This window comes from Pangasianodon hypophthalmus, chromosome 1 (genome assembly GCF_027358585.1).
Source record: "Pangasianodon hypophthalmus isolate fPanHyp1 chromosome 1, fPanHyp1.pri, whole genome shotgun sequence".
Taxonomy (NCBI): domain Eukaryota; kingdom Metazoa; phylum Chordata; class Actinopteri; order Siluriformes; family Pangasiidae; genus Pangasianodon; species Pangasianodon hypophthalmus.
Window position 1 is genome coordinate 25,439,586 of NC_069710.1, and position 22,687 is coordinate 25,462,272.

The 22,687-nt window shown below is 38.8% G+C and overlaps 2 protein-coding genes across 6 annotated transcripts in view; one reads left to right on the plus strand and one right to left on the minus strand.

The window, feature by feature from the left end:
* shc1 (SHC (Src homology 2 domain containing) transforming protein 1) overlaps positions 1-5,262 on the minus strand; it is a 37,214-nt gene extending 31,952 nt beyond the window's left edge. The window contains exon 1 of one of the 3 annotated variants that reach the window (XM_053233785.1): positions 4,868-5,262. The gene's annotated coding sequence lies outside the window, so the exon portion shown is untranslated. The remainder of the gene's footprint in view (positions 1-4,867) is intronic. The other 2 variants (XM_026939919.3, XM_026939920.3) reach the window with 2 other exon arrangements.
* Positions 4,776-20,921, plus strand: flad1 (flavin adenine dinucleotide synthetase 1). 3 transcript variants are annotated; one of them, XM_026939923.3, is made up of 10 exons: positions 4,776-4,795; positions 8,115-10,014; positions 10,746-10,958; positions 11,173-11,338; positions 12,332-13,091; positions 13,776-13,923; positions 14,837-14,935; positions 15,267-15,456; positions 20,073-20,146; positions 20,290-20,921. In XM_026939923.3, the coding sequence occupies exons 4-10, from the start codon at positions 11,189-11,191 to the stop codon at positions 20,423-20,425; spliced, it is 1,557 nt and encodes a 518-aa protein (XP_026795724.1). In that variant the 5' UTR covers positions 4,776-4,795; positions 8,115-10,014; positions 10,746-10,958; positions 11,173-11,188; the 3' UTR covers positions 20,426-20,921. The 3 variants fall into 3 exon arrangements, with proteins under 3 accessions (XP_026795724.1, XP_034162617.1, XP_026795723.1); XM_034306726.2 differs by lacking the exon at positions 10,746-10,958 and having other exon boundaries at positions 8,115-9,740; XM_026939922.3 differs by lacking the exon at positions 10,746-10,958 and having other exon boundaries at positions 4,778-4,795.
* The last annotated feature ends 1,766 nt before the right edge of the window (positions 20,922-22,687 follow it).

Consider the following 22,687-nt stretch of genomic DNA (forward strand, 5'->3'; position numbering starts at 1 on the left):
AACTTAAGATTTGACCTCAGCTAATCTCTACAATATTTTGTGCAACTCCATTGTTTTTTTAGCTGTAAACTCAACAGCTTCTGCTTGTGAAGCAAAATGCAGGCTATGTTTATATCAGTCACCTGCTGTGGTGTGTGTCGCCAGCTGTTACTTAAGACTGTGTGTGCTGCGACAACCTGTGATTTCTGAGACACACTAATGGCTGTGTAGAGCTTTAAAAGTAACAGCGCTGTTGTGCTCATTGCCATGGCAAGGAATTAATCTATAATGTGAAACCATTTCGGTTCCCACTGTGTTTTGCTTGATGTTTGCTGCTTGATCTTCAGTGTGCCGGTTGTTCAAAAGAGAAAAAAAAAATCTGCAAATACACAAGCGCTGTGGTCTATGTGGCTGTAATGCTTAGAGATGCACATTTTAAGATCTATGACATCTATATGGGTTTACACAGGCTCTGTGCATTTACACTGAAGCCTATCATGATCAAATCTGACCACAATAATCATATAGTGAATGTGTTTTTCGATTTTGTGTTTTTGTGAGGTCCTGACACGACAGACTCACTACTGTTTAAACGTTTTCTTAGCAGAACATAAATTGTAATATACTATACGTAAGCCAATTTGCTACTGTGTGTGTACGCTAAATCTGTGCATCATTCAGCATTTGGATTATGAGAATACACCTGATCCCCTGGCCACCAAACCTCTATAAACACTCAGAAGCATCAATTATTAAGAGGTCTTATACACACACAGAGCAGCTGAAGTCTCGAAAGAGAAGGTCGGCATTAATTTTCTAGAACAGCATGCCTCTGACAGTATTTTCGTAGGTTTATATTAATTTGATCGTTCTATTACATTATAGTTTTTACAGTAACAGCACATTCACAGAGACTTCACATAATTTAAGATTTAAAAATGTGTTGTTTAATAAACAAAAATGTATAATCACTGATATTTTTGTTCAGTAATCACTGAAACTTTTTGTTAAGATAGGTTTACGTAACATTTATACAAGTAGTCTCGAGTGTCAGTGCTTTGTAACAGCCAATAAGTTTCCAGACATTGAAGAGTCTTCAGGAGAGAGGAGTTTGTGCTTTCTGGTTTCTTAGTCACATGATGCGTCGATTTATTTATTTTTTTTTTTTGCTTTATTAACTTCAGGAGAGGCTGGCGAGCGAGCGATTATTTATTATAGCTGCTATAACAGGAACTAACTTGTCTCACAGACATTCATTACTAAATAAAATCATATAATCTGTTTCGCATGGGGCTGTGTCACACCACTCTGGTGTGGATTATTTTCTTATAACAGCATGGTCCATCATGTGTTATTCCTTACTTATAGGACTGTTGTCTATGCATTCTAGCATCTAAAATGTTTAGTGAAATGCCTGCTGCTCTGGTAAGACATGACTTGGAACAAAGTGAGGAAGTAAACCAAAGGATGACTGATCCAACATGGCAGGGGGATGAAGTTGGAATGCTGGCAGGGTGGCGTGGGGAGTGAATACTGCTTTAGTCATGCTCAAGCTTCAACTGACACCCATGAAAAGCAGATTTGGTGATCCTGCCTGTGCAGATAAATGCACTGGGGATTCACACTGACCAAGACACTTGTTAAGTGACAAGTAAAACACGCTTAAAAAAAAAAAGCTAATAAATAAGGGTCAGCATTCTAGTTACAGTTACTAATCCAAATGCAGGATCATATTTCCCATCATATAACACTAACTGTAGTCCGAATAGAAGGACTTCTCTGAAAGTTGTGGGTGATCGGCAGACTCACGCAGTGCCAATAATTGTGACACATAGTTTTAACATGTAGTATTTCCTAATATGTGTTTTTGTACTTTGTTAGAATAAGTTTATTTTGATTAAAAGAAATACTTTTCCACATCCTTTTTTAGGCATTGCCAATAACTCTGGAGCTGACTGCATGTAGTGAGCACAGTGAATCAGAACCCTTTGCAGTTGGCCTTTGGAAGTCAAAAGTGGATGACTGAAATGAAATGTAAAATTGAGCTGAACACTGAAGACAGTAAACGGTAGTGTGGGCAGATAAGGAATAAAATAAGTAAAGAATAAAACATGCTGAAGTGCGCTGCTATAGGAAAATAATCCGCAATTCCTCTAACACCAAAGTGATCTGCCAGCAATTAAAATTTTTAATTTACTAACAAACTACAGGTCATGTTTTTTTAGCCATTTATAGTTTCATTTAATATTATGGAACATCCATGAGACAAATTAATTCATGTTGTTACCCCTGTACAAGTCTCTCTCTGTTTCTTTCCCTTCAAATTAATAAGAAAAAAAAAACACAGCTTGTCATGTTACCAGAAAAACCATAAAGTGTTCCTGTGAATGAGCTGTTGCTATAGAAACAATAACATATTAAAACAAGTGCATTAATATTAAATTTAGATTTCAGATTACATTAATCCACATTTTCTGATTAGAAGATTTAACATGGCTGTGGTATAAATCTGAAATACTTTACATTTTATCCCATTGTAAATGTGAGATATTACCTCCTAAAAAAAGCAACTAGAATAAAAGTACGTATGTGGGGGGAAAAGAAAAAAAAAGGAAAATCTTTGGCAGAAGCTCTCATATCACTACACTCTAAGGCTCTGCAAGACTCTACAGGGTTCTTCTAAAGAGTTTTTTGCTCTGGGGAAAGCTTAAACGTTTTACGTAGATGTTTCTGTTGACAGAACTAGAACCCACTCAAAGATTCCTAAAGGAACCCCCTTTTCTTCTCCTAAAAGCACACTGCAGAGTAATATGCTTACAGATTCTCAGATTCTTTTTGGATTTTTTTGGGCATTTGACCAAAAAAAAAAAATTATTCCACTGCACCATTTCCACTATTTCAATACTCTTTCATCATTAAAATATTTCTTTACATTTTCCAAGTGCAACCAACTTTATGCTCTGGACTTTGGGTTTTTTTTTTTTTTTTTTTTTTTTTTTTTTGTTAGCATTACAGCTTAAAACTTCCTAAAAACTAAAACTCAGATTTCACAAAGTGTGGATAAGTGTGAGTGAAAAGCCTCTTCTATAACTTTATAAAGTCAAATGCCTGCACTGTTTGACACTGAGAGTGTCTATGAGTCTGTGTGAGAGAAAGATCAGCCCACCTCACATTCATGGCATCTAAGCTATTGTACCTGTAGTGCACATAGAACAGGGAGGTCTTTGCAACAGTGCCAAAAGGAGTCAAACTGTAGACATGCCTGGACCTGAAGCAAACAATCTACAGCACCAAAAAAGAGCTTCTTACACAGGTTCCAGCAAATAACTGTTCATAGCATTGTTTCCATTCCTTCTATCAATGTCAAATACATATGAGCTGTACAAAAAGCAAGTTAGGGCAATATTAGTGGAATGTTTTAGGAGAGTCCATGTTCTTTATTGCTATATTCTTTATTCAGACCAACCAAAACCAAGTTTAGCTTAGTGTTGGAGTGTGCAGATATGCTGGTAGTGTGGTACACAATCGTAAGGAAATCATAAACAGTTAGACTGTTAACATTATTGTAAACCAGCGCAGTCCGCGTTTTCTAGAACAAACAAGGTAAACAGTGTAATAAGCCCAGTAAAGCTTCGTTTCTGATATTTGAACACTCAAAAACACATTTACTTCATCATAGCTACTAGTAAGGAGCCATCATTAAAGTTGCTGGCTGATAACAATAGCCTGATAATTTTGAAAAATACAGACAAAAATGAGTTTGTGTCTGAGTTCATAACATCGGCTACATTTACACATGACTGCACCCTACACACAAACAATTAAACATTTGTATTTATGACATTTCCTCATTCTACTTCAGCTGAAAGAGCACTGTTCTTACATGCAAAGTGCTCCGTATCTGACAGGATGACATTTATGCATCCTTGTTTTATAGGGGACTCTATAAAACAAATATTTTCAGTTACTAATTAATTAAAGATCATGAGGAGGCAATATCACAGTAAACCTGCAGGTTGTTTTTATGTATTTACCCACAATAGTGTTGTCGTCATTAATATGTAATTAAATTTTACATTTCTTCAGCAGGAATATATGACTTTTCTTTTATTTGCACCCTTTAACGCAGGCCGAGTCCTACACAGTTTCCTGAATATCTATTGTCTTTATATTCTCAATACATAGGGAACGACAGTAGAGCACTAAATGCGCTACAATATGTGATTTGTGATTCAGCTGTAGAATAGTGTGCCATTGAGAATGTCTGATGGACATTGTTACCTATTTAAACACTACTTCTACTGCATATAGCTGAAGTCTTTGTAATCAGATTCTGTCTGTTTGTTTTTCTGAAATGTCAGACATGTTCTCTTGAAGGAGGTATTTATTTGCTTTCAGACCAGAGCTTACACAAACTGTTTGTACAATTCCTAAGTAAAACTATAAGTCTATAAGTAAAACTATAAGAGTAACATACAAGAGGCTGCACTAAAAATAGATATCATTGTTTCCATGTGTCAGCAGGATGAATGAAAACATATTTGCCTGGAGATTGAACAAAACTGCACCAGTATTTCAGTAACTGAACGTGGGAATGGAAGAGTCAATCCCAAATGGCTCCCTATTGAACATACTAGTGCACGACATAGGGGCTGAGAGTCATTATCTCATAACCCATGTAGGACACATATATAGGGAATAGGGAGCCATTTGGGATTCGCCCGAGTCAAAAGGCAGAAGAACGGAATAAAGAGGCGACAGAGAAACGTATTAAAGGTTTATAATAACTTCACGCACCATGAAGTTACAGTTCGCTGTGAGTAAAACTCCTGCTGGGACACCAGACGGAAAGGAAAGTATTACAAACTCTTTATCTGCACAAACTTACCCGCTCTCTTCCTCTCTGCCGTCCTCGCGTCTCCTGTATCCTGCTCTCCCGAACACTTTTTTAACCTCAACTTCCTGCAGTGTTACATTGAAAACTCAGTCACAGCCCGGTGGCGAATAAAGACCGCCGCCGCGTTGCCGCCTTGTTCACACGTAAAACAGTGACAAAAGTACATGAAAACTTTTTTCTTCTTCTTCTTCTTTTTTTTTTTCTCGAATCACTCTTCCTTTTCCTCCCTCCTAAACTCGCCACCCTTTCCGAAGACCAGAAAGAGTCAACTTCCGCGATCGAGCGCCTGCGTCATGGCGTAAAGCGCGAGCGCCTGCACCTGGCCCGGCCGAGCGCGCGGCCTTCAACTTGTTTTTGCGCAAACGGGGAAAGAACACATGTGTAGCATGTTGTCCTGTTTTTCCCTGGGCAAGTCCACTTTAAAATGGATGGAAATGAACAAACACTAGTTTTTCAAATACACAGGGTATGGACCTATAATTAGTAGGGGAGAGTGGGGTCAGTTGGGACACTGTTTTTTTTTTTTTTTTTTTTTTTTTTTTTAGTAAAATAAAAAAAAAAATTAAGTAAAAAATTCTATACCTGCACTCTTTTGACAGATAAAAAGCAACATTTGTCTGGTAACTATTCATAATAAACAAATACCATTTTCGTGTTAATATCACATGATGTATAAGATTAGATTAAATGACCCAAGGTGTGTGTTGTAACAGTTGTAACATGGTATGGGGTCTAGTCTGGCCTGTCAGTGCAAAACACCAAAATAAATAAATAAGCATACAATAAAATGCCACAGCAAATCAGAAGACAGAAAATCTAAAATTCAAGAGCAAATTCAGACACACAAAACCTAAAACAGAGCATCAGTTCAGAAACATGCCATTAAAACCAATAACACCACAGCATTAACGCAAAACAAAGACAGCATGTTTGTTGCTGATTGGAGAGTGGGTATGACGATCAGAGGAAAAGCATTGCATTTTTTCAGTCTGAACTGCTTTATCAACTCAGCCTAGTGAAAACGACGTAAATACAAAGTGACTTAATTTTTTTATAGCGAGGGGTAATTCGAATTCTAAAAGACCCAGCTTCCTTTACACAGGTGTATAGCACTCACATACTCATATTAATGATTATAATGAGAGCAATGTTGACAGCATATCTAAAATAACATCATACACCCCTGTTAAAAATGTACAAAAATAAAAGCATCTGTAGATTAATTTAGGGTTGTATTTCGTGTCACTGTAAGCATCTTCTAGCTCTCTGCAGGCTCTTAGACTGACGCACGCTGTATTCAATCAGCAAACAGCATGTGATGCTCAATAAGGATCCACCCTTTCTGTTTTTTAAGTTAATTCTCTTGTGCTTTTGGTTTTGCTATTGTGTTTCCACATTTGCTGTTGTGTTTTTAATTGTGCAGTATTTGCCAAATTTTCTGTTGTGTTTTTGGTTTTGTTGTTGCGAGATTCATAAACAGAGACCTTTACGATAAGCAAAACAGTATTCATAACACACATTTAAACAAGTGGGAAATGGAAACATGATGAGAACAAATTGTTTGAGGGTAATGTAGAGTTACCCTCATAAAACAAGTAATAAATTTTGAGCATACATGTGGTCTTTATTCCAAGGCAGTCTGCTTTGTGTTGGACTATATCACACCAACCCAGTGTGGATTATTTTCTTGCTGTAATGCTTTATTCCTTACATAATTATTATAAACTCAAAGACTTCTTAGCCAGTAAAACTAGATCTTTCAGGTTATTCTGACATTTTGCACTTCCATTCAGCTGCTCAGGTCCAGGGCTGTCTGACAAATGTCTAGGCCCTGTGTAAATACAGTCTCTGTGGGCCCAATTCCAATTTCTAAAAATATACACAGGCCTTTCTAAGAGCCTGCTTTGTCTAGGGGCCCTGCATAATCATTTCCAATATTGCACAGTAATGCCCCTGCACAGTACACTAATAATCACATACAGTCCATAAGTATTTGGACAGTGACACAATTTTCCTAATTTTGCCTCTGTACACCACCACAATGGATTTGAAATGAAGCAATCAAGATGTGATTGAAGTGTAGACTTTAAGCTTTAATTCAAGGGGTTTAACAAAAATATGGCATTAACCTTTTAGGAATTACAGCCATTTTTTGCAGAGTCCCTCCATTTTAGGGGCAAAAGTAATTGGACAAATTAATATTATCAGAAATATTAGGATTATTTTTAATACTTGGATGCAAATCCTTTGCAAGCAATGACTACCTGAAGTCTGGAACTCATGAACATCAACACATTCTGAGTTTCCTCCCTGGAGATGCTTTGCCAGGCATCTACTGCAGTTGCCTTCAGATGCTGCTTCTTCATACTCTTCTCTTCTCATCATTATGGTACAAGCTAATCTTGCATCAGAACTGGTCAAGCTTTTTTTTTAGCTAATCTGGCCTTTCTGTTCATGAGTGCATCTTGAGGTAAACCGTGTGTATGTACATTCATGAAGGCATCTCTTGATTGTAGACTTTGACAATGATACACCTACCTTCTCAAGAGAGTTCTTGACTTGGCTAGATGTTGTTAAGGGGTTTTTCTTCAATAAAGAAAGAATTATGCATTCCTCCACTTTAGTTGTCTTCCGTGGTCTTCCAGGCCTTTTGGTGTTGCTGAGCTCGCCAGTGCATTCCTTCTTTTTAAGAATGTACCAAACTGTTGATTTGGCTACTCCTAAAGCTTCTCCTTTCTCTCTGATAGGTCTGTTTTGTTTTTTCAGCCTAATGATGGTCTCTTTCATTTGCATCAACACCTGTTTGGACCACATATTGAGAATTCCCATGAACAGCTACCAAATGCAAATTCAGTGCTTGGAATCAACTCCAGACCTTTTATCTCCTTAATTTGTCATGAAGTGATGAAGAAACAGGCCACACCTGGCCATGAAACTGCTTATTAGTCAGTTGTCCAATTACTTTTGAGCCTGTGGATATGGAGGGAGTCTGTGAAAAATGACTGTAATTTCTAAATTTTTAATGCAATTATGTTAAACCCCTTGAATTAAAGCTGTAAGTCTACACTTCAATCACATCATGATTACTTCATTTTAAATCCATTGTGGTGGTGTACAGAGGCAAAATTAGGAAAGTTGTGTCACTGTCCAAATACTTATGGACCTGTAGATACATTACACACTAACAGTATTATTTTCACTGAATCCATCCATTCTCTGTACCTCTTATCCTACACAGGGTCACAAAGGAGCTTGGAGCCTATCCCATGGAGCACGGGGCACGTGGCAGGGGAGACCCTGAACGGGGTGCCAACCCATCGCAGGGCACAGTCGCACAAACATTCGCACATCCATTCATACAATATGGGCAATTTGGAAATCAGCCTACAACGCATGTGTTTGGACTGGGGGGAGGAAACCCCTGAAGCACGGGTAGAACATGCAAACTCCTCACACACAGGGTGGATGCAGAATTCGAACTCCCAACCCCGGAGGTGCGAGGCAAACATGCTAACCACTAAGCCACCACTAAAAGTTAAGTGCACCTATATGGTAAATGTATGTGATAAAATGGCCAATGAATGTAGCTACAAGGTAGTTGTAATGAATAAACTGGCATCTCACTGAAGCCTAGAGGCCATGAAAATAAGGAATTGACTAGTCCCTTTATTTAAATGTTTTGGAAACTTTTGAGCTTGTAAAATTACATTTCTGTAAAATTACATTTGTTATACTTAGGAACTACACTAACAGCATAGATGGGTAAGATTTTTAGAGAATTAATATATAATGAAGGCAAATTTTGTAGTCATATGCATGTCATATGCATACCTTGGTGTGGGGCAAATGGGTAAGTGGGTTTTAGGGCAAATTCTGCTCCTGAAGGCTAAAAGTATAAAGTATTGGAATGGCCCTTAAGATGGCCACAGGAATTCCTCTGAGGGGAAAATGAAAAAGGGAGGTCAAGAAGTGTGTTGTTAAAAACAGCCGACGTACTTGGAGATGCCAAGGTCAACATATTTTGTCTGGTTTCCCTTATCTATCACCCCCAATTCACAACTAAACTAGTTATTTGTGTTATACAGATATACAGTGCAGCACTAGGATTGGGAATTTCTGTCCCATCCAAACCTGAAGTGGAATTATGCCATGTTCCCAGTTTGTCACTCCAGATATTCATGAGTGCACTCTCATGACTTGCATATCACAGTTGAAAGTTGTGTCTCAGTGTGTGTCAATGTGTGTGTGTGTGAGATGGACTGGCCTCCCATCCTACTTCACACACAGTGTTGCCGTGATGGGCTCCAGTTTCACCACAACCCAAACCACCAGAAAGCAAGCTGCTTATGAGTGAATGAAATGAAAGAGATTGTTTTCAACATTGTCTCAGATAGGTGTGTCCACAATGCATTTTATTAAAGAATTTCAAGGGTTAGTTTAAAATACTGGTATGAATTTGAATTAATATTCAGTAATAATGATACGGACTCAGTCATTTAAAAAAAAAGAAACAACAGCAACATTAAAAAAATAACGGCAGGCTAAATGCTAATGTCAATTATGAAAATATTTGACACCCACCCCCACCCACACACGCGCACATTCACACACACGCGCACACACGCGCACGACGGGAGATTTGTCGAATATGGGTGGGAAGTATGTCACATGGCTGCACGCAAAAGAAGTAGCGACACTTCCGCGTTTTTAGTAAATCCCGCCCTTCTTCAAGTTCATTGGGCTATTCAGCGGCTTACTACGTCAGGTCCGGCAAGTGGCTCAGTTCTATTGGCTTCGAGAGGAGATCAAGTTTTCTTACACGAGACGGTGGTTTTGTTTTGGTGGGAATTCAGCGCAGGGCAAGGTGCAAGTTCATTTAAACGAATTAAAGACTTCATTAAACGACTCGGTGGTTTGTTCTTCGCTGTTTTATTTTTTAATGTGTTAGTATGTAATGTCCTTTTCACTGTCGCTGGACGTTAGAGAGCTTTTTAAGGTCTTCATGACACTAGAAACACATGACCGCTGCAGTAAGTTGCCCTCTGACATGAACAAATGTTTGTTTAAGAAGATGCTCTTCTCAAGTTAACTTCCTGGACTAATTCACACACAGTGAATATTTACTACCTGCTAAAAAGGTAAGGGGGTCAAAAAGCCCTGTAATTAAAATATTCCTACTACATTTAATTTGTAAACTAATTTCTAAAAACATATTAACTCATGTATAGAAGAGCTCTTCAGATCTGGCCTAAAGAAAGTGTCTCAGCTAAATTCCCTTTCTGATCATGAGATCTGAACCAAAATGAGCAAAGGTTACAGGGCTTTGAAGTGACCTTAGGTTTCATATGTTGGACTCTGAGAGGACAGTGGTGGCTCAGTGATTAAGGCTTTGGGTTACATTTACATTTATGGCTTTTGGCAAATGCTTTTATCCAGAGCGACTTACAATTATCTCTCTCTTTTTTTTTTTTTTTTTTTTTTAATACATCTGAGCAGTTGAGGGTTAAGGGCCTTGCTCAGGGGCCCAGCAGTGGCAGCTTGGTGGTGCTGGAGTTTGAACTCTCAACTTTCTAAGCAGAAGCCCAACGTCTTAACCACTGAGCTACCACTTCTAATCACTTACTGATTAGAAGGTTGTGAGTTCAAATCCCAGCATTGCCAAGCAGGGGCAGCTTATGAGACAACGGGAATGGGCATGGGCGCACAAAAGAACCCTGCTTTTGAGACGATCTAGTCCTCAGCTCATTTTTAATTCCGGACAGAAGCGTGAAAGACTGCTTCCCATCACTGTTACTGACAATCAGAAAAAGCCGTAATGATGGCTTCTTTCTCGTGACATCTTCAAAGTTAATGTGTAGGTTCGTTGCAGGTTTCAAGGAGACGTTGGCCCTTTGACTCTGGATAGTTAATAATAGGGACTTTAGGCTGAGTCTCTGGCTTTGGGGCCCCCTGACGATTTGGGCCCCTGGGCCTGTGCCCAATAGGACCGTTCGGTAATCCACTCTCGCCGCCAAGCTGCCACTGTTACCCTTGAGCAAGACCCTTATCAATCATCTGCTCGGGTGTATTCAGTTTTGATAATGTAAGTTGCCTTGGATTAAAGCATGTACTTTCTGGCTGTAGTGTCATTTTAGTTTATAACTGTGTATATCACCAGTGTCTAATAGCAGTAAATCACTGAGTTTACCTCATTCACATGAGTTCTCAAGATCAAGTCCAATAGCTTTGACTGTTACGAGATTTTTTGTGATGACTGAAGCATTCATAGACATGATCTCTCTGTGGCTTTTCTATAGTCTTCACCCCGGCTGAATGCTTCAGGCTTTACCTCGGCTGAGCAGAGCTGTGGAGAGGATTCGCCGTATGGGAGCTCATCTCAGCAGTATGGCCCAAAATGGCAGCGCTGAGAACGGAGAAGCAGTCACAGCCGCTATCATCATCATCGGCGATGAGATTCTTAAGGTGAGACGGTGAGGCACACCAGCCATGATGTAATATTCGAGTAATATTCATTACACACGGAGGGCCATAGTGTACCATGGTGTACTGCAGACTTTCCAAAGAATGTCTGAAAGTGATAATGAGGGGTGGAAGCATTCTGGTGTTGTACACAGTCTATTTAGAAGCACACTGCTTTAGTTTTGCTTCCCTCATCAGTGGTGGTGAGGAGTGGTGAGACATTTTCTAGATTGTTAAAATTAGTCAAGTATTAGCCACATTAGCCAAATACAATCATATTTATTTACTGGAGCCATTAGAGCTTTTTATAGCTGAACCTTCCACCCACAGAATCCACCCAAGTTACACTGTGTTAAAATGTACAGTCAAACATTCAGCATTACATTAGAGCATTTTTCTTGGTCTTACTAAAATAACAGTTAGATTCAATCTGCCAGTATGATGTTATATAGCTTTAGATCAGAAAATGAACAGCTTTGCATACGAAACACATTAGTGTAAATGTCATCAACTGTCATTTCGTTATTTGAATATTACAGTAAAAAATATTATAATAAAATTATGAGCCTCTGGCTGTATGTCACAGACCTCTTTGGGTTTCTGAGTCACACTTTGCAAACTACTGTACTACACATTCTAAAACAAGTCCTTCATCAGCTTTGCCACAGAAGTGCTTTTACTTTTTATTTTCTGTCTGGTTGTGAAAATTACATAAACTGATCTCTATGTCTGCGTCTTAGATTTTTAGATGTACATTCTATACATTAGCAATACTAAGTTCTCATACAATATGCAGTGTTTGCAAGACTGTTTCTTAAGAACTGTACATCAACTATAACAAATCTCCCAGAGATAAAAATGTAAATGAGCAATAAATATCATGGTCGGGGAAAAAACAAATTCTTGAGAAACAGATTGAAAGTCTTTTATCAGGGGTGCATCTTTATACCTTGTTTGTTTATTTATTTATTTATTGTTTGTTTGTGTGTGTGTTAGGGTCACACGGTAGACACCAACAGCACCTTCTTGTGTCGCGGCCTGCGCAAGCTGGGGGTCAATGTGCAGCGCATTTCAGTGGTGCCCGATGTGCAGGAGGTCATTGCTAAGGAAGTGGCTGCGCTCTCACCCACGGTAACACACCTGATCACGGCAGGTGGCATTGGACCCACGCATGATGATGTGACCTTTGAAGCAGTGGCGCTGGCGTTCGGTGAGAACCTGCATGCCCACCCAGAGCTCACACGCCTCATTGAGCAGTTCTTCGGCACCGTCAATTCTACCAGTGCCACCATGAAACTTGCCACAGTGCCTTCTTCTGCAAAGCTGAACTACGGTCGTGACCCTCAGACTGGCGAGTCTCTGCGCTTCCCGCTGGTCAGCGTACGCAATGTCTACATGTTCCCTGGCATCCCTACACTTCTGGAGCGTGCCTTCAATGGCCTGGTGCACCTGTTTGCCAGCCCGGGAACTGCTTTTCACACGCATGAGTTGTTTGTGGATGCTGACGAAGCAGAAATTGCGCCCATCCTGACGAGGCTACAGTCGGAATGGGGAAAACGTGTAGCACTCGGTTCATATCCTGACTGGCTGAGCAACTACTACCGCGTGAGGCTGGTGCTGGACTCTGATAGTGCTGAAAAGGTGGAGAGGGCACAGGCCCAGCTGGAGGAGGAGCTGCCTAAAGGGAGTGTGGTGCGGCTGGTCAGTGATCCTGTAGCTGTTGCTCCCCATGAGGTCTACTCGCTCGCCTTGAATGGTAATTATTGGAAAAATAAAGAAAGACAGGAAAGGATACAGACTATGTTATTGAAATGGAAAGTGGAATAATAAAAAATAAGAGGGTGTTGCAGTGCAAGACTGTAAAAGGGTGCATAGTAAAATTGATCTGAGTATGTTGCTTGGTTTGAGCATGCATTTGGATAAAACAGTAAGTGACGCAATGGGATATATTAGCAAAGACAGCAATCACTGATAAATAATGCACAACAGACTGGTTGGGTTCCTTTTCTTTCTTTTTTTTTTTTTTTTTTTGGTTGAGTCATGATCTGTTTTTGGATCAGGCTGAAATGCACTCATATTGACCAACAGTTTCATAATCGGAAATTAAGTGTCATAATTGAACTTATGATTTGTAATGATGTCGGTAAACGTGTAATCTGTAACATCTGTTTGCAGAAGTAGATTCTGCAAAGATAGATTGGTAGATATAGTGGATTAGTAGATAAAAGTTTTGCCTAAAATGCTACAGATGTTATAGTATGCTATTTATTAAGACATATAAAATTAAGGTTTTTATATATATATATATATATATATATATATATACACACACACACACACACACACATACACATATATATATATATATATATATATATATATATATATATATATAATTTATATAATTTATATAGTTATTCATTTATTCATTTATTTTCAGGATCACCCTTGGGGGAGAAAGTAGCTTCAGCTCTGAGGACGATCGAGAAGGCACTAGATCATTACCGACTGAACGAGATCTGCATCGGCTTCAATGGTGGCAAAGACTGCACGGCACTGCTTCATCTTTTCTACGCTGCCCTGAAACGGTGAGAAAAAAAGAAATGAGACAATCAGATTTGCGCCACTTTCTGGCAGTTAATAAACACACTTTTTAATACATTTGACTATTTATTATATTTTATGTGCATTGCTTCAAGAGTATGGAATGGTACTATAAAAATGTGCTCCTTTAGCAGATCCACATTTTAGATATGTGCAAAAGCAGTGGACTTTGTGCAGTATTATGAAGAGAGAACTGTAGCAAGGATGTAGTTGCTTTTGCCAGTATTATTATGAAGTTATAACCTGCAATAAGGCGCAAAATGTAACAGCGGCTTGTTCCTAGAGTTCTCGGCTGTTTCGAAGAATGCTTCTAGATTTTGTTGAATAGGCATGATTCAGCAGTTATGTTTCTAATAAAATCCCATCCAGTTTCTGTTCACACATTTCAAACTCTCACTTCCTTTCTTTTGTAATGCATAGTTAAAGTACTGGGCAAAACCTTCGGGTTTTTCCTCAAGCTGTAAAAATTAACCTCTGTAATCAGCACCTGGTCAATGACATTGCTTTTTTTTTTCCCCTCTAAATCTTGAAACTGATGACCTTTATGCATATTTCTGCTGTTAACATCTCATGACCACTGGTTGTCAGTGCAGTTATCTGACAAGGGGTTGGAGTGTACTACAGTTTTGGGTTAAATATATACAAAGACATTTTGTGATCTTTTTTGATTATGAGAAATGAGAGTTGTAGTGCACAGAGCTGATCCAAAAATTCAATGGTTTCATGCTAAAGTGATTAACAGAAGAACTGTGTGTATATAATACATGCATAAACGTGTCTCACATATACTTTATTTTAATTCATGGAAAGATCAGTATGTGGAGGTTTTCACTATGGAGAATGCAGCATAGTACACTAGCACATTTATCTAAGCTATTAAACCTTCTTCCTCCTCAGCCGCTATCCAGACAGTAAAGACAAAGTGAAAGCTCTGTACATCCGAATTGTCTCCCCGTTCCCCGAGATGGAGAGATTTCTGCAGGACACGATTAAAAGGTAAATTCTTAATAACCGTTTTATTATTATAATGTATTTATTATTAGTTGTGCCGCCCAGTAGCACAAAGCCACAGATTACAGTATTGACATAATATCGCAACACCTGTACAAATCAACTTAAATAGTAAGGATGGAACTGTAAGTAGATAATTAAGATAAAGAGAAAGTACTTAAGGTGTGGCTTTAAAAGCAAAAAGTATTTCATACCTGCAGCCAGTGCTCCCTGTGGATCACCAAGGTATTTCAACCTTGTGCTAAAATACTAACGTTACCTGTATCATCTGAGAATAAACAAAAGCAGTAACAATATGTATGTGTGTGTTTTGTAGATATGAGTTGGATCTGTTCGCTGTGGAGGGCAACATTCGGCAGGCTCTAAGTGAAGTGCAGGAGAAGAGACCTGAGCTCCGTGCCGTTCTCATGGGCACCAGACGCACTGATCCATACTCACACACTCTCACTGCCCTCTGCCCCACAGACCCAGACTGGCCTCCCTACATGAGAGTTAACCCATTACTGGTGAAAACACACACATGCACGTACACACATACACACACACACACGTAGCACTGAAAGTCAAGTGTACCAACTCTCCCTTCTGGCTGCTTATTAAGCCTGATTTATCCCGCTATACAAGCAAGCTTTCAGCACCTTTAGAATGACGAAAAGACAACTGGATGAGGACGGAAAATAGAATTTGATTCAAGTTTAATTTGTATTATGGGATCATACGCATTCTACTTTATTTAAACTCTGAGTAAAATTCTAAAGCCTTTAATCAAGTTTAGCCAGCTTTATTGTGAAATCCTGAATCTAGTATAGGGGTGTCAAACAAAGTTTCCACAGCCTGGGTCCATGCCGACAAAGGTTCTAATCTTAAATTCAAATCATCGTGTGGACTGTAATTCAGTTGAATTAAAAATAGTCTTTGTTATATCACTAGGAGGCAAACATAGAGCAATAAACTCTGGACCATAAACTCCGCTACTGAGAAAATGTGCTAATCATAAGTAATCTTTCGGTAGCAAGATTATATAACAATTAGTCATGTAAACATTTCTGTTGCAGATTGTAACACTACAAAATGTGGAAAAGTTCAAGGGTGGATGCTTACGCGGCACACTGTATGGTAAAACTATTTGGAGAAGAGATTTTATGCCACAGCAGTGACAACAGTGAATCACCATACATGTAGTGCACAGTTAAGCAGTTGCAATACAAATGGACACAACAGTAAACAGATCCTGTGCAAGTTGTAGACTCATTACAATGAGAAAACACAATAAATAAAACCCAACCCTTGTTGTAACAGAATGGAACATACAGTAATCACCAGCACAGTAACCGAGGCCTTATCACCACATACCAGCAGCATTGAAGTCTCTAGAGTGTTAGAAGTATAGTGTCTATTGTGCTGTACCTGTGTGACAGGTAATACTGGTGTAGGTGTTATGACATTCATGTGTAAAATGAAGATGGTGTACAGTTGCATGCAAAAGTTTACCAATTTACATAGTTTGTTGCTTTTTGAAGTGAAAAGAAGTAAACACAACCTCTGCAACAAACCATTTTAACCAAGTAAAACGTAAATGCCTTCACCGCCAACAAGTCTAATCCTTCTTGTTATATATTTGTATGCAAAATATACTTTAAATAAGAAGGAAGCTATTGAAGAAAAACTGTTTGACCTAGCTGACATGGGAGACATTTGACTAGCTAATGGCCTAATATGAGGCCATACAAAAAATCTCTTTCCAGATTCAGTTTCTTTACTAACTGTGTTACGTTTGCTTCCGCATTTGCTAATATTAACTGGAAACTATTTTTCCCTCTACCCATGCCACAGTTCCTGTGTCACTGGCTACCATACAACCCTAGAGCATAACAGATCCAGCCCCATGCATAACAGTTGGCAAGGTGTTCTTTTCTTGAAATGGCACTGCTCTTTTTCGTTTTTCCAAACATGCGTTTGGTGGTTGTGGCCAAAGAATTCCATTTATACTTCATTAGTCCACAGCACATGTTTCCAAAAAATACCTAAAAATAAAAATACCTGGCTTATCTAGATGCTGTTTTGCATACATTAGACATTGACGTTTGTAATGAGGTTTCAGGTATGGTTTCATTCTGATGATCCTTCCATGCAGATCATGTTTGTGCAAGCAATGCACAGTAGAACCCAGTAGAACCACCACTCCTGTGTCAGCTAAACTTTCCTGCAACTCCTTGCTGTCATTTGGGGATTTGACTTTGCCATTCTGCCCAGCGTATGCCAGAGAAAGTCTTGTTGTATCTGAAAATCATCTCTAAAGCTCTCCAAGCATTATCTAACACTTAAACACAAGGTGACAGCAGCAGAGTGTATAATGATGAATAGGCTTTCAGAAGCCATTGTGCAGCAATTCAGTCATCTTAATCATTACCGCTTATGTACAGTACACAAAACGGCAGACTTGTATATCTGTCTGATTTAAAAGCTGTGCCTGGAGATGTTTCTTGCACTTGTTTTTGTTTGGTTTGGCAAGAGGTTAATTTTAACATTCATTAATTGACAGCAATTATGTCTGTATCAGATGCTTTTATAAAAAGGCAGAATCAGATCCTCTCATAGCATTGAGCAGTTGAAGGTTAAGGTCCCAACAAGGTTTTAATCTCTCCTGAGATTTGAACTTTAATTTCAAGATGAGGTTGTCAAAAATGAGCTGACATTCACACTGATTTTAGTGGGGGCTGATGGTTTTTAAATAAGGGAAGCACAGGTGTCTGGTATTGAAGAGTCTATCTATATCTGTGTGTTCATCTGTTGGTCTGGTGTCCTGTTTAATTCTGAGTCTCTCCTCATAAGTAAGAGCATCAAAAGGCTTTTCCAAAATCAGGTCGACAGAATTAGTAGTGTCTGCCATGATGTGCTAAAAAGCAACTAAACTGCTAACTAGCAATGAGAGTAGTGACAGCTAGCTAGCTAGACCTATAAATGCATAACTTATACTTACAATGTATTTACAATATTTACCAATTACAAAGATAATACATAAGCTATACAAATCGTGTAAAACTGTTATGCAGTAAGCTACTGATTGAGTACTGCAGCTCCGAGCACTCTGTGAGTCTGACTGGTGCCGTTGTGTTTAAGTTTGAGATATCAGTCATGTTCATTACCATTTTAATGATTGGCCGTTTCTGAGCAGGACCCAAAATGACGTATTAAAGGCTGTTGTGTAATGAGTGTTAATCTTTGCTCCCATTAAAACAGTGTACTTGAATCTGCCATAGAAACCTATAGAAGCTGTGCTTCACTGGATTTTTATATCAGCGGCATGTCAGGGGCTTCAAAGGAGATTTTTATGCGGCAGGGGCTTCAAAGGAGATTTTTATGCAGGCTGCACTGCCCGCCAGTAACATTTTGCATTAAATGAACAAACAGTGCCATATTGCAGTCAGATATTTGATATTTCGAGTCATTAAAATATTGAATTTCACCAAGAGTAATGAATAATATAGACACATTTTTGTATTTAAGGTAGAAACATTTCATTGCTGCATTTTAGTGAAATTTTACAGGAAGACATGTTTTTAGTTATCAGCAGCTAAATGGCAACTGTGTGGTCCTCACCAACTTCTATAATCAAATAACCTCAGGTGACATCAAAACAAAATCTTGTTTTTTATCAATATGTAGTCATATTTTTTTTTTCCAATAACAAAACCAACATTCAGAAACCAGGTGAAAAATAAGGAAAAAGTAAGTATACCTTATAATTCAGTAACATGTAGCTTTAGCAACAATAACGTGAAGTAAATATTTTCTGTAGGAGTTTAACAGTCTCTCACATCGTTTTGGAGAATTTCTTTACACCATTGCTTCAGTTCATTTAAGTTTGGGGGCATTCTTTTATGCACAGCTTTCTTAAGATCCCACCACAGCATCTCAGTGGGTTGAAGTATAGACTTTGACTTGGCCATTCCAACACCTTCATTTTTGTCTTCTTTAGCCATTCAGATTTTCTGGTGTGCTTAGGATCATTGTCTTGTTGCATGACCCAATTTTGGCCCGTGTAAAGCTGCTGGACAGATGGTCTCACATTTGAAGTGGAGTTCATCATTTTCTCAATGACTGCAAACTTCCCAGGCCCTGTGGCTGCAAAACAAGCCCAAATCATCACTTGGTATGAGGTGTTTGTGATGATACACTGGGTTTGGTCTTTGCCAAACATGGCGCTGTGCATGATTACCATCTCCACCTTGGGCTCATCAGTCCAAAGGATATTGTTCCAGAACATTTGTGGTTCATTCAGATACAATTTTGCAAACCTAAGTTATGCTGCCACATTCTTTGTGGAGAGAAAAGCATTTTCCTAGCCGCCCTTCCCTGAAAGCCATACTTGTTTGTTCTTATTCTGATTATCCTGTCATGAACATAAACATTTATTGTGCTTGCAGAGGCCTGTAGGTCACTTGATGTAGCTCTTGGAGTTTTCTTTATATCTCTGAGCATAGAATGGTCTGGACTGAATTTGATGTGATGCCCACTCCAGGGAAGATTGGCAGCTATATTGAAGGCTCTCCAATCCTCCTCATTGTAGAATGGTGAATTTCAAATAGTTTGGAGATGGCCTTATAACCCTTCCCAGATTGATGAGTAGCAACAATTGCTTCTCTGAGGTCATGGCTGATGTCCTTTCTTCTTTGCATGATGTAGACACACATCTGAGTGCTCCAGAACACCAAACTGCCAAAAGTTTTATAGAGGTAGTCACACTTCTTAATGACTAACTAATCTTGTGCATTTCATTAGTAACACCTGGCTGCTAATTACTCTCTTAATGATTGTGGAAGTAGGAAGGGTGTACTTATTTTTTCCCACCTGGTTTCTGAATGTTGGTTTACTTTTTGGGAAAAAATGACTACATATTGACATCTGTTGTGTGGTTTTTTTTTTTTTTTTTGTTTTATAGAAGTTGGTGAAGGCCACCCAATTGTTATTTAGGTGCTAATAAATAAAAATATAGAATTGAAGGAGGGGGTACTTTCTTTTTCCCCCATGACTGTACATGTTAGATGTATGCAGATTCACCAAAATGCTCACAATTTAGAATGTTCTTTTCATCCAGGCTGTTCTCTCTGCTTGTCTGTAGGATTGGACGTATCATGACATCTGGTCATTCCTGAGGACCCTTTATGTGCCTTACTGCATTCTCTATGACAAAGGGTAAGGCTTCATTTATCACTTCTACACACACAAAAACACACAGCATCCATTCACTCATTCAAAATATGGCCTTTGATTCTTTCTCTTTGAAATCAGACTCTACTGTACTCATCCTTCTTTTCATGTCTTTGTGTTTACTGTAGCTACACTTCACTAGGCAGCATGGATAACACTTTCAGGAACCTCTCTCTTCATGTGGTGGACAGCAGGGGTATAACCCATTATAAACCTGCCTACCAGCTGGAAAAAGAGGAAGAAGAGCGCAGCTCAAGGACGTGATGTACAAGTGGTGGTCCAGATAAAGCCATGCTCAAGAGAAAGGAGCAGTCATCACAGAGGGATTGAGACAACAGGGAAAAACTGGCAAACAGCAACATACATTTCATTCATCTTCAGTAACTGTTCTGTCCTGCCGAGGGTTGTGGTGGTTCCGGTGGTTCCGGAGCCAATCCTAGCAACACTGGATTCAAGACGGGAGAATTTACCCCGAGTGGGATGCTGGGTGGGATGCCATCGCAAAAATAGCAACATATAAGATATAACATATAAGATATATTTCCCATGCCATTATAAGAACATGTATGTGACTGAGAGAGGGACATACCTGTAACTGTATGAAATATGATCTGCATTAAAATTTTGTCCTGTTTTCCCTCCTTTTAATGTTTTAAATGTTTTACTTGACTGAATTTTATGTTGGTTTGTTTGTACATTAGAAGAGAGTGACCAAAAGACTGAATGGATTATATAGTATGTTAATAAAGTTTTAACGGTACATCTTTGTCATCATATGTATTTCATCAGTACAGTTTTGTTTCAATTTCTGAGAAGCAGGATGTAAAATCTTATGAGAATTAGATTTTAATAGATTAATAAGATTAATGGTATTCTTTGTCCAGAAACCCTAAAGGAAAATTTTCCAAATCTTGAATTTGAGAAAATGTGTATTGTTAAAGAAACTTTTAACAGTGGTTTGCATTTAGAGTGTTGTATTTATTATGTAATGGAAGCCAAATTCTTCTGGGGAACACAGGCAATTATCTGTTCACTAAACCCACACATTAACAAACTACAGACTCAGGGATCATCAACTGGCATCAAGATGGGCAGACACAGAAGGTCCTAGCTGCGCCCCCCAAAAAAGACTGTGTCAGCAGTACCATCATCATAAAATCGATCTTCTTTCCCAAAAGTAGCAAAATAATTCTCATGTTTAACAGTCTCTCTGAAATCAAGAAACTGCATCACCTACTGGGAGAACAAATAGAAAGCTGCATGGTAGCACCACGGTACTTACACATACACACACACACGCATACATGCGCACAGATACTTACACATCTAATTTCTCTTCTGTTAGTATTAATGTGGGCAGAAATAAAAATATTTGTATCTATTTATTTATTTCTGTTGTTCTTTTTCTTGTGTGTTCTTACAGTTTTTCTGAATTGCTTAAACAGTAAACCCCATTCTCTGAACCAAACAGTCTCTTAGCTGAAGCCATTTGTCGAATCAAACACTCTTTTGGGAAAACCTTAAACCATATTGACCTACTTAGACACAATTTGCAGAACTCAGAAACACTTTTTTTTTTTCAAAACTCTAAGCACATTCTCAGACTTTAAAGCTAATTTTGCATGGAGATGCATTTGTGATGCAAAATGATAAACACAGGCTGCAAAGGTTTAACACAATTTAAACACATTTGACATCATTTAAGCACAATGATTCAAAATTGTTAGCACTTGTTTCTAATGATGAAACCAATTTGTGAATGGCATATAAGCCAGTGCAAGTGGCAAGGGCCAGCTGAATGTTGATACCAACAATGGATGGCAACTATTGACGAGGCAGAGGAGAAAGAGTTTGCATCAGAGTTGGTCGGACGAGGAGGAATCGTACGTGTAAGAGGTGGTGGACGAGGAGGAATTGTACGTGTAAGAGGTGGTGGATGAGGAGGAAGGGTACATGTAAGAGGTGGTGGACGAGGAGGAAGGGTACGTGTAAGAGGTGGTGGATGAGGAGGAAGAGGACAAGGAGTTCCAAGAGTACCAATTTCTGATGAAATTCGTGCCACCATCATTGATCATGTCATTGTTCATGGAATGACAGGTGAAGGAAGCTGGACAACAGGTTCAACCAAACCTGAGCAGGTTCTCAGTGTATACCATAGTGAGGAGTTTCAGACAACATAACAGGTACAGGACAGTAATTGGGTTCTTGGTCCTTGAATATTTACTGTATGCAAACATTTCAGTACAGTACATCACTTTTCCAATAGTAAAGCAACCTGTACTATCTATATAGTTAAGTCCATTACTGTACTATCTTCACAGTACTGTATGTGTAAGTAATTCCGTCTTTGCTTTTTGTAGAACTGCATGACTGCCTTGAGGAGGTGGCAGACATTCCATATTTACGCAACAGCAAGAGGATCACATTGACATGGTCCTTTCTCCCAGTCTTGCAGAAATACGAGACCAAGTAATCGAAGATGATGCCAGTGTTGAAGGTATCAACAGCATGAACCTCTCCACTATT